The sequence below is a fragment of the Pogona vitticeps genome, chromosome 5 (assembly GCF_051106095.1).
Source record: "Pogona vitticeps strain Pit_001003342236 chromosome 5, PviZW2.1, whole genome shotgun sequence".
In the NCBI taxonomy this organism is placed as follows: Eukaryota; Metazoa; Chordata; class Lepidosauria; order Squamata; family Agamidae; genus Pogona; species Pogona vitticeps.
The window spans coordinates 21,979,998-21,994,673 of record NC_135787.1 but is presented as its reverse complement, the minus strand read 5'-3'; the positions used below and the strand labels follow the sequence as shown (position 1 = coordinate 21,994,673).

General features: G+C 42.9%; 1 protein-coding gene across 5 annotated transcripts in view; it reads right to left on the bottom strand.

Annotated features, from left to right (window-relative positions):
- Positions 1 to 14,676, bottom strand: part of NFKB1 (nuclear factor kappa B subunit 1) — a 77,957-nt gene that overhangs the window by 7,017 nt on the left and 56,264 nt on the right. For all 5 annotated transcript variants that reach the window (XM_020805424.3, XM_073001858.2, XM_073001859.2 and 2 more), the window contains 7 exons: positions 14,101 to 14,190; positions 12,963 to 13,139; positions 11,157 to 11,298; positions 5,809 to 5,923; positions 5,166 to 5,367; positions 3,107 to 3,276; positions 2,102 to 2,204 (listed from right to left, as the gene is read on the bottom strand). In XM_020805424.3, coding sequence (XP_020661083.3) covers positions 2,102 to 2,204; positions 3,107 to 3,276; positions 5,166 to 5,367; positions 5,809 to 5,923; positions 11,157 to 11,298; positions 12,963 to 13,139; positions 14,101 to 14,190 — 999 coding nt within the window. The remainder of the gene's footprint in view (positions 1 to 2,101; positions 2,205 to 3,106; positions 3,277 to 5,165; positions 5,368 to 5,808; positions 5,924 to 11,156; positions 11,299 to 12,962; positions 13,140 to 14,100; positions 14,191 to 14,676) is intronic.

The following is a 14,676-nucleotide window of genomic DNA, read 5'->3' as shown; positions in this document are numbered from 1 at the left end:
GCCCCCCCCGGCTTTCCCTCCTTGCCCGCCCGCCCGGGGAAGGCCGGCCGAGGCGCCCGCTCCCTCTCCCGTCCCCGAGCGGCACGCTTCCCTTTGGAGAGGCCAAGGGTGCCCGGCGAAGGCGACGCGCCCGGGCACCGTGCGCTCTTGGCCACCTGGGCGCCCGGGCAGCGGGCCTGGCCGGGCCGGGGCAGGCGGGCGGTGGGGGAGGCTCCGAGGTGAGGCTGCCTCCTCCTCCTCCCGCCGCTCCTGCTCCGCCCTCCGGTCCTCCCCGGCCCCGGCGTGCCAGGGCGAGGAAGCGAGCGAGCGAGCGGGGCATGCGCCGGCCAGACCCTCCGGCCGGCCACCAGCACCAGCCGCGGCCCGAGAGCAGCCGGCAGGCAGGCAGGGCCGGGAAGCCGCGGCGTCTCGGCTGCCCACGCTAGCCTCGAACAAAGCGTGCCGCCGCCGCCGCCGGCTCCACGGGCGTGGGAGGGAGGCGGAGCGGCCGCATCCCCATGGCTGCCGCCTCCGCCGCCCGGAGCCCGCCTTCGCCGCCGCGCTAGGAGCCGGGCCTCGGCGTTGTCCCCCCTCGGGCACGGGTGTGCTCTTGGGCCGGGCGGGGAGGTTGGGGGGGGACGCCCCAGCTGGAGGGGGCGGGAGGAGGAGGAAGGAGGAGGAAGAGGAAGAGGCAAGGCAAGGCAAGGGGGCGGGGAGGGAAGGCTCCCTTTCGCTCTCTCGCTCTCTTGCTCGCTCTCTTTTGGGGAGGGGGGCTCAGCCTGGCCCTGCGCTGAGGCAGGAACCGGCCCTTCTGACCATCGGCCGTTCTGGCATTTGCCAGAATTGCCAGATGGCCAGTCCGGCCCTGGGTGTGACACAGTTTCATCTTTTTCTTGGCAGAGTCCACATTTGCTGGTAGCACTCATTCCTTCAATCTTAGCTTTCATCACATTGGTTTGGAGTGCTGCTTCTTGTGCAGCAAAAATCAAGTCTTTGGTTTGTTTCTTAACGGTCCCCAATTTTAGCCATGCCCATCTTGAATTATGATCATGCTTCCCATCAATATTTCTCAGGTGTCCGTCCACACAGTGGGTTTTCCAGCTGTTAAATTTATTTTCAAATTGTTGTTTCTTATATTGAGCCTTTGTTTCTGATATTTTCAAAATATTCTCCATTTTCACTGCCTTAAGTAATTCTTATCTGCTTGTAGTGATATAATTATTTAGGTTTCTTCTTTACTACCAGCCATATTTGCAATAATCCATGGCCTCTGATTTTTCGTGGTAAATATAATCTGTCCACATCACTTTTTGGATGTAATACATGATGCATGTTCATTAGTTTTTGTGTTTTCTGATCCAATTCTTCTAACTTGTTTTGATTCCCATCTATTATTCCAGCTGGGTATCTAATTACTGGAACTGCCCATGTGTTTATGGCTTTGATTGTATTTCCCCCATTTAATTTTGATTTTAAGATTTTCTGCAGTTTTTTCACATATTCCCTTTCTGTCAGTTCTTTAACTTTTGTGTGTTGTTGTTGTTATTGTTATTACTGTTATTATTGTTATTATTGCTATTATTATTATTATTATTGAAAGTGTGGTTTGACCTCTACAGATTGAAATTGGAGAAAAAAACCAAGAGCAACAAAAGGGGCCAAACAAATATAGGACAGAGGAATATGAGGGGCTGGACACTAGTGTCAAAAAGGAAGCAGGCAGATGGCAAGGAGCACTAATTAAGACCCAACAGTACGACCTAGGAATAAACGTCACACAGTCTTTTGAGCTGTTGAGTCACTTATTAGGTCTCTAGCTCTATCTTTGGCTCATCAGAATTTCTCAGCGAGGTCCTTTTTGCAGCCCTAGAAGAGTTTGAATTAATGCTGGTCAGACTCATGTATGCCTGCATAATGGAAACTGTAGAAGTCTTGCACTAAATTGCCACTCATTAATTGATCAGGAATGCACTCAGGAACATTGTCAGCGCTCCATAAGTGAGCAGCAATTTTCTGACAAGACTTGCAAAATTTCCCATATGCACGTGCAAATTGAAAATAGGATTGTGGCCTGTTGTTTTTTTAAAAGTAAGGAATAATTGTAAAAATTGTGTTTTCTTACCTGCTGCTTTTAGCAGAGCTGTCAGTTTTGTTGAGCCTCTTCCAGCTGCTATATGAAGTGGAGTCGTTCCATCATATGTAGTGCTGTCCACAAATGCATCCCCCTTTTTTAAAAAATGAAATGAAATGCTAGTTTAGCTACTTACATGCATATTGGCACTGTACTGTGCACCTTTACAAACATATGTTTAGCTGGAAAGCAAAAAAGTGTACACAAAAACGGGCACATTTGAAAATGCATTTAATTGGTATTCTCAAGGAGTTATAGCCCAATCTGGATCAGAACCACAGCATACACTTAGCATTCTATATTTCCTTATGTGAAAATCATGCTGAAATGTGCAGAACTGACATCTTACCAACCAAAAGGCCATTATGTGGTTAATCCCATGCATACTTTCTTAGAAGTAAAAAACATTGAACTCAGCGAGACTTCCAAGGCAGTGGTTCCTAACCTTGGACCCCCAGATATTCTTGTTCTTGGACTACAACTCCCATAAATCTTGGCCAGCACAGGTAGTGGTGAAGGCTTCTGGAAGTTTTAGTCCAAGGACACCTGGAGAACCAAGGTTGGAAACCACTGATTAAGGAAATGACCTAAAGATTGCACAGTAAATTGTCCACTTCTTACCTAGGATATCCTTCACTAAGAACAGGCCATATCTACACACTTTAGCCCAGAGAGAGATTACTCTGATTTCCCATGTAAGTAAAAATATATAATATAAATAATAGATACTCTGGTTTCTCTTCTGACTGTATATAAATAACAGTCGTATATTATGTTACAGTGTATTTGAAAAAAAGAGGCTGATGTATTTTGTTTTTGCATCGCTTAAGAGCAAGAGCAGCAATCCTTGAGCACCTCACATCTGCTAGGAAATGTTGCATAGTGTGGCCTGTTTGATCTCCGGCCTAGTGAGGGACAAACGTAATTCGGGAGGGAGGTAGAGAGAAAAAGAAAGAAAGAAAGGAGAGAGGGAGAATTTGCCCTTAGGGAGCTTACCTCAAGCAGAAGGCAGCCTGTCAAGGAGACATTTCCTTGTTCAACAGCCAGATGCAAGGCAGTTCTCCCAGATTTTTGTTCCTGGGCATTGATATCTGCCCCAGCAGAAATGAGAAGTCTGAGACAAGACACACTGTTTGCCATCACAGCTAAGTGGATGGCAGCCAGGCCTGCAAAACACAACACACAGAACAGTAGATCAGGGCAAGCACAGCAGCACCAGAAAGATGGAAAATACATAAGACAACATATTATACTGGCCGAAATCCTATTGCAGTTGACATAATGTAGATTTAAGCCTATGGAAGTATACAGAGTGTTACAGATGATCCTTATCATGCAATTTGAATAGTGCAATTGGCTGTACAACATGCCTGCAGAACTGCTTCTTGAACTTGACTTTCTTCTGGACAGGATGTTCCCTACTACTATGACTTACGTAGGCATAGCTGCACAACAGGATCTCAGCCACTGAGTCAGACCTGTGATCCATCTAGCCTAGAACTGTTCACACTCTTTGGACAGTTGCAGTCCAGGGTTCCAAGCAGGAATGTTCCTTATCTCAGAGAAAAGCTTGAACCTTCTGCATGCAAAGTAGACCCTCTACTACTAAGATACTGGACCTGTATGGATTATGGGGCTGGTCAGGATTCAGCAAGTTTTGAACTTTTCCTGCTTAGAAATAATAGTTTTGGGCCTAAAGAAAAAAGGGCACAATTATGCAAGGGGACAGAAAATTGACACAAATTTTGTGGGTGAAGAAGGTGTGCTTAAAATCATGGCTGCATTTCTGCCCTTTTTCTCTCCTGCAAAATAGCTTTTAAAATACAGTGGTGCCCCGCATAGCGATGATAATCCATTCTAAAAAAAAATCGTCGCTATCCGGATTCATCGCTATGCAGGACTAAAAACCCCATAGGAACGCATTAAAACAGGTTTAATGCGTTCCTATGGGGGATAAACTCACCGCTATGTGGAAATCCTCCGTACGGCTGCCATTTTCGCCGCCCGGTATGCGAGGGAAACCGCGAAAATGCTGCGGGCGGCCATTTGTTTCTTCCGGCGGCCATTTTGGAACTGCCGATCACTGTTTTGAAAACATCGCAATGCGGAGATCGGTAAGCGAAACGCTTACCGAAATGCTTACCGATCATCGCAATGCGATTTTTGGCCATTGAGAACGTCGCAATGCGATCGCTTTTGCGATCGCAAAATCTGCATCGCTATGCAGATTCGTCGTTAAACAGGGCGCTCGCTATGCGGGGCACCACTGTACAGTACTGTTCGCTATGGTGGCAACCATTCTAAATTTCTTAAATAGTGTATGTGCCAGTGAAAGGGGGAGCTAGCAATAGGCTCTTTTTGCCAGCTACTAGGTTTTCATGAGATCAAAGACACACCTGGAAAGAACCCTAAATTGCCCCTCATGTAGCAACACAAATATTTTGGCATACTGCAGACATGACACTCCTAAAATGTTACTTCCCATGGAATAACAAGCTAAGGGTGTGCAGCATAGGAATATAAGAAAAATGGTAAAGAGAGAGAGAGAGAGAGAGATACATCTTTTTGACAATCTGTTTTATACGTTTTCTATTATGGGAATGTCAAAATGTTGCAGTGGGGGCAGAGATTAAAAGAAACAGATGGGAAATAGGTTTTGTTTTCCTGTAACTCCTGCCTGGGAGTCTGTACAGGACATTGGTGCAGACATGCTACTCTTTTCCTTCTTCATTGACTTCTTCATTATTGACTCAAGAATGTAAACTCCTGCATTTTGTTGTTGTTTGTTCCTATATAAAATCCTCCAAGTTTTAATAATTATAGCAAACCCAGCAACACAAAACAGATATGGTGATAATGACGACTAATTTCGGGGGGGACGGGACACATGGGCGATCTCTCAACAACTAGCTATTAACAATGCTGGGACTGACTCAGAAATTCAAAATACTAAATAAATTGGCTGTGACCAATGATAGTCACAGCACTGGTTTGTTGTACTTAAAGCACACTATCTTAAAAGAAGTTCCACAAATTCCTTGTCGCATTTGCATACCTTCCCCATCAGGAAGATCTTTAATCAGAGATGCCTCTTTGTGGTTAAGTATTACTTTTAACACCTTCTCATCCCCTTGTTTAGCTGCTAAGTGCAAGACTGAATTGCCATGGCGATCCACAAGGCTCATATCTGCCCCAGCTCTGAGCAAGTCCTTCACCACTTCTGCTTGTTTTGTGATGGCAGCCAAGTGTAATGGGGTCTGTGCAACAAGAGAGGAAAGGAGTAACTAAATATGGAGAGATCACCAAATTTTAAAAAACCCACAGTCATTCAACACATCCATTTGTTAAAAACAAATGCTACTAAGCAACGTAAGATGAGTAGGTTGATACTACAATGATTTCATTCAATTAATATGATAGATGCTTAAGATCCCCATATCTTACACGTGTAGTAGGAAGTAACATGCAAGGAGGCATATGAATTTTTGCAGCAGGAAAAGCAAGCCACTGAGGCCTCTTTGCTTCTTCCTTGCCCCCCTTCCCTGGGACCTGCTGCCAGGATTGGTCCACGATATTTTGCTGCCTGTGGCTAAGTATGAGATAGAGCCTCTCATCCATCCAGTTCCATGTTCAAAAGCTAATTAGACTGGCCACTGAATGATGTCTCCTACCAATTTTGGGGAACTCCTCTTTCATACCTGGTAAAGGTCATTCCTTGAATTGAGAACATCAGCAGTGTTGAAATCTGCTATCACGTCTAAGAGGTTTCTCACCAGTTCCTTGTGAAGATGGATGATAGCTAAGTGAAGGACACTAGCATCGATCAAAAGAAAGGTAAAAGAAAAAAAAAACCTTAATAGATTTTAAAAAGCAACTAGATGAAGAAAGAGGCATATGCAATACATTTCAAATAGGTTACATCACTGAATGTGTGCTAAACACTTGTGCATACAAAGCATATTAGATAAAAACATGTATAAGGGATATATATCAGTAAACCTGATGCAACAAATAATTAAATATACAGTGGTGCCTCGTAAGACAATTGCCTTGCGGGATGATTAATCCTCAAGACAATTGGTCTTTGCGATCGCTGTTGCGCTTCACAAGACGTTGTTTTCTATGGACGATTTTCGCAAGATGACTATTTTCCCATTGGAACGCATTAATTAGATTTCAATTCATTTCAATGGGGAACCGCATTTCACAAGACGATGTTTTCACAAGAAGTTTTTTGCGAAACAAATTAACATCGTCTTGCGAGGCACCACTATATTCTGAAGCTCCTCATGTGTCTCATGAATGAATGAATACTTTATTATGGTCAAAGACCATATGTGTCTCATGAATACACTGATCTGTGAAACTTCATGCCATCATCAGTTTGTTATCCTTTATGATGCCACAAGGGTTTCATAAACTTAGCAAATAACCTAAAACATGTTTGAGAAATTACTCTTTTATAATAACCACTAGCGTTCCTGATTTTAATACAGAATATGATTTAGGACTGTAGGATTCTGAGACGTGGCTGGAATAAGTAAAGTGTAAAACAAAAAAAACATGTTTAATACATAAACAAAAGCAGATTACAAACTCCAACATCTTTGGCTAATGATACTGAGGCCATAATTGGGGTGGGAAGTGCTAAAATCTCTCTATCACCTCTTGATCTGTATCAGGGTCCTGCTCTGGTTATTTTGTGAAAATAAAATCCTGCAATCAAAAGGCAAACCATGTAATCAATGCCTTATGAAGTTTGGGTCTCAATCAAGGGCTACCTTGCAGTAAGAATCCACAGTTATGCTGCAACATGTACCTCCAAGCATGATTATGTTGATTAATACCAACAACAGTTTTCTCTTCAAGATGGGAATTTCCCATCAGAGTGTATTTTTTAATCCACACAATCCCGGCAGGCTCTTCTTAGAGAAACCATAATGCAAGTGGCTGCAAGCAGTGAAATTCATAGATTTGTTCCAGGGATAACTAAGAATAGACCAAGATAGCCCAGCAGCAAAGTTACAGATTAAAAGCCAACTAAAAGTTGTACAATGTCTAGTGAGAGAGGGAAGCAGGGAAAGAATTAAGGAATGCCAATTAATAAAAGCCACAAATCTGGCAGGAAGCAAGGAACTGGGATAGCACAGCATTCTAAACAGAGGGTTCTTTAGATTGTTGGCTTGGTTCCTCTACCCTAATATTGTCTAGCATGGGGTGGACAATATGAGGGCTGTTGGCTGCATGTGGCCCTAGGGCCATTCTTGTGCTCTGTAGCATCCTTGTAGTGCCCCACCACACATACATGCACAGGTGTGCATCCACACACTCACACCTGTTTCTTTTTTCTTTTCTGTAAATGGTCTTATGCCTTCTAGGAGAATAACTGCTATGCTTTGAAGGGACCCTGTTCATTAAAACATAATTCCCAACATTAAAGAAAAATTGTAATCTGTCATTGTAATTAGTAAAACATTTTTTTTAAAAAATATGTATTCTCAAAGGCTTTCACGGCCAGGATCCATTAAAAAGAAGAAGTTAAAAACCATTGTTGCAATAGCACAGTGTCAAGATTAGAATTTGGCAAGTTTAATAAATTTTCTACCTGGAAAAAAGTAAGATGTGGATGTCTAGATTTATTTCACCATTAGTGAAACTTAGGGATGGGGGTATTCGTATACAAATATCCCCGCACAGGTGGCAATAATGAGGGTCCAGCCCCATGGGACCAGATGGTCCACTTACTGATCAGCTGCTGCTGCAGACACTGTGATTCTTCCAATGGCTCTGCCGATCGCAATCAGCTAGCCACTCCTGGCAGGAGGTGGGAGGACAAGCCTTGCTGCAAGGTCGAAGAGTGGCTCTGCGGAGTCATTGGAAGAATCGTGGCATTTACTGCATTCGCGGCATATCAGGGAGTGGACCGTCTGCCCTCATGGGGCTGAACCCTCGTTATTGCCACCTGTGTGGGGATATTCGTATACGAGTACCCCCATCTCTAGTGAAAACTTATTGTACCTTGCTAGTCAGTTGAATTTTGGTATGATAGGAAATGGTTATCTGGTTTCATACTGGAATGAACCATTTCAGAGATAAATGCCAGATGTGACAAACAAGCTTTTGATTTTTCCTAGAGGTCTATAAAGGACTATAGTACTCTTAGGAAGCTGATAATGCATCAGAAAACAGTACATAACTACAGCATTAAACTTTTAAAATAATAATAAGAAGACATGCCAATTAGTCTCTTTGGCCATGCATCTCTCTTTTTAACCCAGTCCTCCTAGGTACTAGAGCCCTTGGGCTGCCAATAAATTGGAAAAATTGCTCTTGACTTCAATAAGATCACCCACACTGCTCTAATCTAATGAGCAGTGGCCTAACAGACTGGCTCTCGTTCCTTATTTGGCTGCTCACTCTTCCTCCAAGGTATCAGTTGTTCAGGCGGCATGAATCATAGGCAGGTCTTCCCTAGTCCTAGGATTTGGGCTCCTTCTCCAGGGGTCTCAGTTGGAACCTCCGAAGGAAAAGCATGAATCACAGATGCCACTAATGAGCTCACAAAGCAGTAATCCTGTGTGTTCTTTTACTTAATAGATTCATCCCCCCAAACAGTGTTCTGGAAGGGGAAACCATGGACTCCTTGGAAGTTTACCAAGAGTTTCTCAGTGCAAGAAACCCTGGCAGACAAGTTTATTTGCAAGGCAACTTCCTCGCAAGTCACCAATGTTCCACTGCAACAGTGCAGCCACAGACAAATGGCGGGAGTTTTCTAGACCGCACTCTCAGTTTAAATGGGTTAATAAAGCCAGGCAGAACAGGACTGCAGACAACCCACATGATGTAAGCGTACAGCCTGGCTCAGTAGTTCTCACCCTTTAGTTGTGTAGGTGTTTCAAACCACAACTTGCAGAATTCTGGACCACTGGCCATGCTTTCAGAGAGCTGAAATCCAAAGAGAACTGGGAACTGAAGGTTGAGAACTGTTGCCCAATATCACTCACATGTCCATGGAACCCACAAAAGGTTCCTTTAGTTAAAAAGACAATACAGGAAGTGTTTTCTAAAAATAGAAACTATTGCAAGAGATGATTATGCCCCACAAGCAGATGACTGCCTTGTTGGGGCTGTTCTCTAGGGATATTTAGGATTGTTTTTCACAAATGCATTACAATCCGGTGGACAAAAAACAGGTGAGCCACAATCTTCAACTGGAATTGTACACCATGCTAAAAACACTGGCTGTCCTCTTCCTTCCCACTGCTTGTACAATGAGGTCAAGCAGACTTATCACTCCTAATTTTTTTAAGGAAGAAAAAAGTGATGACCAAGACAAGCAATTCAACAAATCGCTTTTAAAACACTTGAACATATAACCAATGAATGAATTGTATACTTTAAAGTGTAGCCTCATTTTAAAATGTAACTTTCTAAACCAGTGTTTCCCAATTTTGGGTACCCATATGTTCTTGGACAACAACTTCGAAAAATCCCAGCCAGCACATCTAGTGGTGAAGGCTTCTGGAAATTTTAGTCCAAGAATAGAGATAGGCACAAATCTCGGTATGGAGGTTCATGCCATTCGTCAGCACAGGATCACAGGAGCTCCACATTCCCCTCCCCCAGGTCACCTCCACACATTAGCTGGCACATGCTGCTCTTCCCCTCCTCTTTGGGCATTTGTACAGTCCCAGGAGGAGTGCCTGCTTCCCTTCTCCACCTCCTCCGGCAGCTGCCCACTTCAAGACAGTGCCGTGAAAATCTCTGCCCCACCTCCTTGTCTGAGTGGGCAGCTGCTGGAGGAGGCAGAGGAGGGAAGAAGATACTCCTGCTGGGACTGGACAAATACCTGAAGAGGAGGGGAAGGGCAGTGCACATTAGCTGGTGAGTGAAGAAGTGACCTGAGGGTGGGTAGGGGAAGGTTCATGTCCATCTCTATTCAAGAACATCTGGGGGCCCAAGGTTGAAAACCATTGTTCTAAACTGTGTCAATAACAACAAAGATCCTTGTAACACTTTCAAGGGTGAAAAACCCTATTTGGCCTAACATCTACTGGATGGTGGGTGGGAGGAAACCTTATTTGTCGTCATGTACACCACAGCAAAATGGTGAACATTTGAAAAAGAGAGCCAGATTATAGATACAGGCGAAAGATCCTTTGGTAGCCTGGCAGTCCGTTGGAACAATATCTTGATCTGACCAGAATGAAGTAACTTGGGAGGCTGGAAGTTCTCAACATAAGAGTCTTGGACACCTTCTGCAGGAAGTCTCCCATACCTTCTGAGGATTGAGATATTCAAGCTTCTGTTGGCTCTCCACTATTATTCTTGAGCCACTTTCATTATTCTGTTTGAGTTTTTCTCCCCCCGCCCTTCTGAAATACTGGTTCTAAGGGAACTTTCCTCAAACTGATGTTCCCTCTAGGTGTTTAGGAGTTCAACCCACCTGCCCCCAACCAGCCTGGCCAAATGTCAGGAATACTGGGGCTGTGACCCAAAACCTTGGGTCACGGCAGCTGGGTAAGGCTGTCCTAGGATGAATTTAGAATGCAAAAGCTCTCTGAACTCCCCCCTCCCCCCCAAAAAAAAACAAACCACTGAGAAAAGGAGAAAATAAAATAAAATTAGACTCAGCCTATTTTGGAAACACTACAAACACTTGATGAGTCAAATCATTTCGCCTCTTGGTCTCTAAATGAGAAGCATCTACAGTGAATCACTGGAATGCAGTCTCATTCTGGAACTGCTACTTTCCCTTCTTGCATCATCTCAGGAACAGAATACGCCATTTATCGCTTGAGGAGAAATGATTAAGAACAACAACATCACCACGGAAATCCTATGCATATTTATTTGGAACTAGGCAAATCACACTGAATTTAGGTATGTGTCCATGAGACTGAAGTCTGGAAAGAGGAATCATTTTTCCTGCTAATTGTTCAGAATGGCCACTGGTTGCTATGGAATGGCATTTACTATGTCGAAAATCCTCACCCCTCATCTTACAGAAGTTCAGACTAGTGAGGCTTAAGCAACATAGACTTACTTGTCACCATTTTCATCCTGGGCAGCTGTGAGGTGGCGCTGTACAGCCAGCAGCATCTTTACATCTCCGGTGACTGCATAGTCAAACAAGGCATTGGCATGACGCTTTGCAAGCTCCATGGCCTTCTCCAAAAAGAAAGCATCTGTGGAGGGCGGGAGGAATTGGCATCTTCTTTATAAACAATATACCTATCGATGTATTCACGAAGGCTTTCACGGCCAGGATCTAATGGTTGTTGTGGGTTTTTGGGGCTCTTTGGCTGTGTTCTGAAGGTTGTTCTTCCTAACATTTCGCCAGTCTCTGTGGCCGGCATCTTCAGATGCTCTGAGTGCTGTCCTCTGAAAATGCCGGCCACAGAGATTGGTGAAACGTTAGGAAGAACAACCTTCAGAACACGGCCAAAGAGCCCCAAAAACCCACAACAACCAATATACCTATCAGCTTCTCAGGACAATAAATAGAAGCAATTCAACAGTAGAAAGTACCGCTGACTGAAAATTCCCTGCTAGAGAACAGAAACAACAGCAAGGGATGCGTCATGAACCACGAATCAGCTCCAGAAGAGATGGCTGCATCTTTGGAATGGTACCTTTACTGTAAGCCAACAATCACATAACATACTGTTGTTGCTGAATGCTCACAGTGCTGAGTAGACAGTTTCAGGAGGCCCCCAGTCCAGGATTTAATCCAACCCCATGAAAGAATGCAAAGGCTTGTAACTTTCACCTCCAATAAACTTTTAATTCACAGAAGGATGCAAAGGATTGCAATTTCCACCACAGATAAATGGCAGCAATTAAAACCCTCTGGCTGAAATCCTGTTGTTGAAAGCTGCCCTGGAACACGACCATTAAATCAGTGGAGATTTTATGAGTCAATTCTCTATAAGTTCCATTGATTTAACTTACTACACTAAGCAACAGGAGTTTAGCCTCTGTTTGAATTATTCTAAATGACACTGCAAAAGAATAAGAAATTTTAGATTTAATCACCTTCTGCCACAAATTGTCCCATTAGCTGTGATCATCTTCACAGGTCCTTCAGAGGTAGATGAGGAGATTGCATTGACAGTTTCCAAATTAGGGAACTCCCTTTCTAGTTGGAGATACTAACTCATCTAATGCTTTCTTTATAGTTCACTATGGATACCCAGCATGGTATAGAGTGACAGGCTAGGACTCAGGAGGCCTGGGTTCAAATTCCCTCTCAGCCATGGAAACCTACTGGGAGTGTGGAACTGGTAAAACCACTCCTTCAGTATCTCAGCTTCAAAGTCCTGTTAGGGTCGCTAAAAGTCAGTTCTGACTTGAAGGCACATAACAAAAATGTTTTTTATTTGCAATATTTACAATGTTCTCTTATGCCTTCAGTGGCTTGTAATAACATCTTAACTGTTTTTATTCCCTTTCTACTCTTTGCATATGTGTTTTCTTTTTATTTTGTTGCTACAGATATTTGTAATTTTGTTTCTGAATCCCAGCCTTTGGGGGGTTGTATGTGAAAGGTGGGGTAAAAGTATCATAAGGGAATAGAAAAGAATTACAGTTCCCTGTATCTGGGAAGCATATGGTTTCCATGACCCAAACTGTATTTTCTACACATTTTTTAAGAACATAAACTGGAAAAAGACAGTGTGATAAAAAACATTCAGCATAGATTGCTCCAATATCTAAATTTAAGGAAAGGCTCTCCCACTATTTCCAGGACCAGTCATAACTGACCACATTTAAAAACACACGTTTCAGCTTTTAATTCACATATTACCTTCATAAGCAAAAGTAATTAATGCAAGTGTTTGTGAATCACCTTGTAAATGAATGTTTGTTGCATCTGTATATGACAAAATAGCTTTTTCCGTCTCAAGAGCTGAGTCAATGGTGGAAATGCTTTCTTCTTTAAATTCTTCTTTCTCCTTGAATTTCACATTGTGTTTTTTGTTACAGCAGTTTTCATCATCTTTTTTAGGCAAATCATTTGAGAATCCTTAAAACAGCAAAAATTAGTATCATTAATATATATTTATTAATGTTAATAAAAATTCTTAAGTAAATATGCCAACCTGTCCTCCATTATCCTGGAAGTGAAAACAAACTGCATTAAGAAACATTTTCCTTTCCTTGAAAACATATGTAACAGACACTGATTGACAAAGCCTTTTTGTACTATACCCTAGTCTCAACATCCGATTGCAAAGCCAGTTTATAAACTAGACGTGCCTTTGGATCTGGCCCCAAAGCTCTCATCCTCAAACCTCTCTGGATCCCACACTCCTCTCTCCAGACAGCAATCAGGCTTGGAGAAAACTACTCTTATTTTCCTCAATAAAAGCTTCTTCCTAAGCCTAATGCCTTGGGGGGAAGGGGGAGCAGTATGTGTGCTCTGAGGCTCTTGAAAAGCCGCTCTATAATTATATGTACAGGAGTTGCAATGGAAATTATTCTTCTAGTCCTAAACGCTACATGGAAGAGGAATTTTCATTGGAGAATGGAAGAAGCGACACAAAGAGAAAATAGGATGGGTCCCACCCAGTACCAACATTGGATTCACCCACATTTGACTTCAGTCATCCGCACTATCAATCTCGGAGCCTCCCAACCTTGGTATCTGAAATGTCAATAGATTGCCTCTGAAATCAAGAAACTTTTGAGAGGTACCCCTTCCCTATTCTTCTATGACTGAGCCAAATATGTGAAAGTGCAAAGTCTTCACACACTCTTCCACTGTGTACAACCATTTTTCTTACTGTTTCCCATGAAATTATTTTTAGGTTGTATGCCCACCACAGTAGGAACTTGCCAAAACCTTTTTCTGAATAAGGCTAAACAGTGCTTGAGTAACTAAATAAACAATTGTCTGAATCCTACAGGATAGTAACACCTGTTTCAGCACCGTAGTAAATACATCAAAAGGAAACACATCTGGAGGAAGGGATTTTAATAGTTACCGTGTTTCATTCCAGCCCCAGCTTTGTTTGCGTTTGAATGGAAGTGCATTGCTCCATAACCAGGAAAACCATATGGTGAGTATCCATACCCTAACAGAAAACAACAGAAAGATAAAAGTGGGTGACACATTGCAGCTTCTCAGAACTAAAAGAGAGTATTCACCAGCCCAGAACTTACTTACTTAGTAAAGTTAGTATTACTTACTCACTCACTCACTTACTTATTCATATCCTATCCATCTAGTGTCACGGCATTCACTAATCAGGGTGGCTAACAGGAATTAAAATCCCACAACCCAATGCCACCCACAAAGACATAAATAGAGAACCAAGAAACATTGAAAACGCAGGGATCAGTGTCTGTTACATAAGCACTTAGGCAGCCTGATATCCCTAGATGTGTTTTAGAGTACAATTTCTATAATTCTCAGGGGAATTCTAGGCATTATAGTCCAAAACCATATATCTATACACCTCTATTATCTTTTATTGGCTGGAATCCTGTTGTCTGGCAATGCCTGCATAATTTGAAGTTGTGCAAGCTATTGTGAAATTTGCACCAAGGCAAAAGTTCCA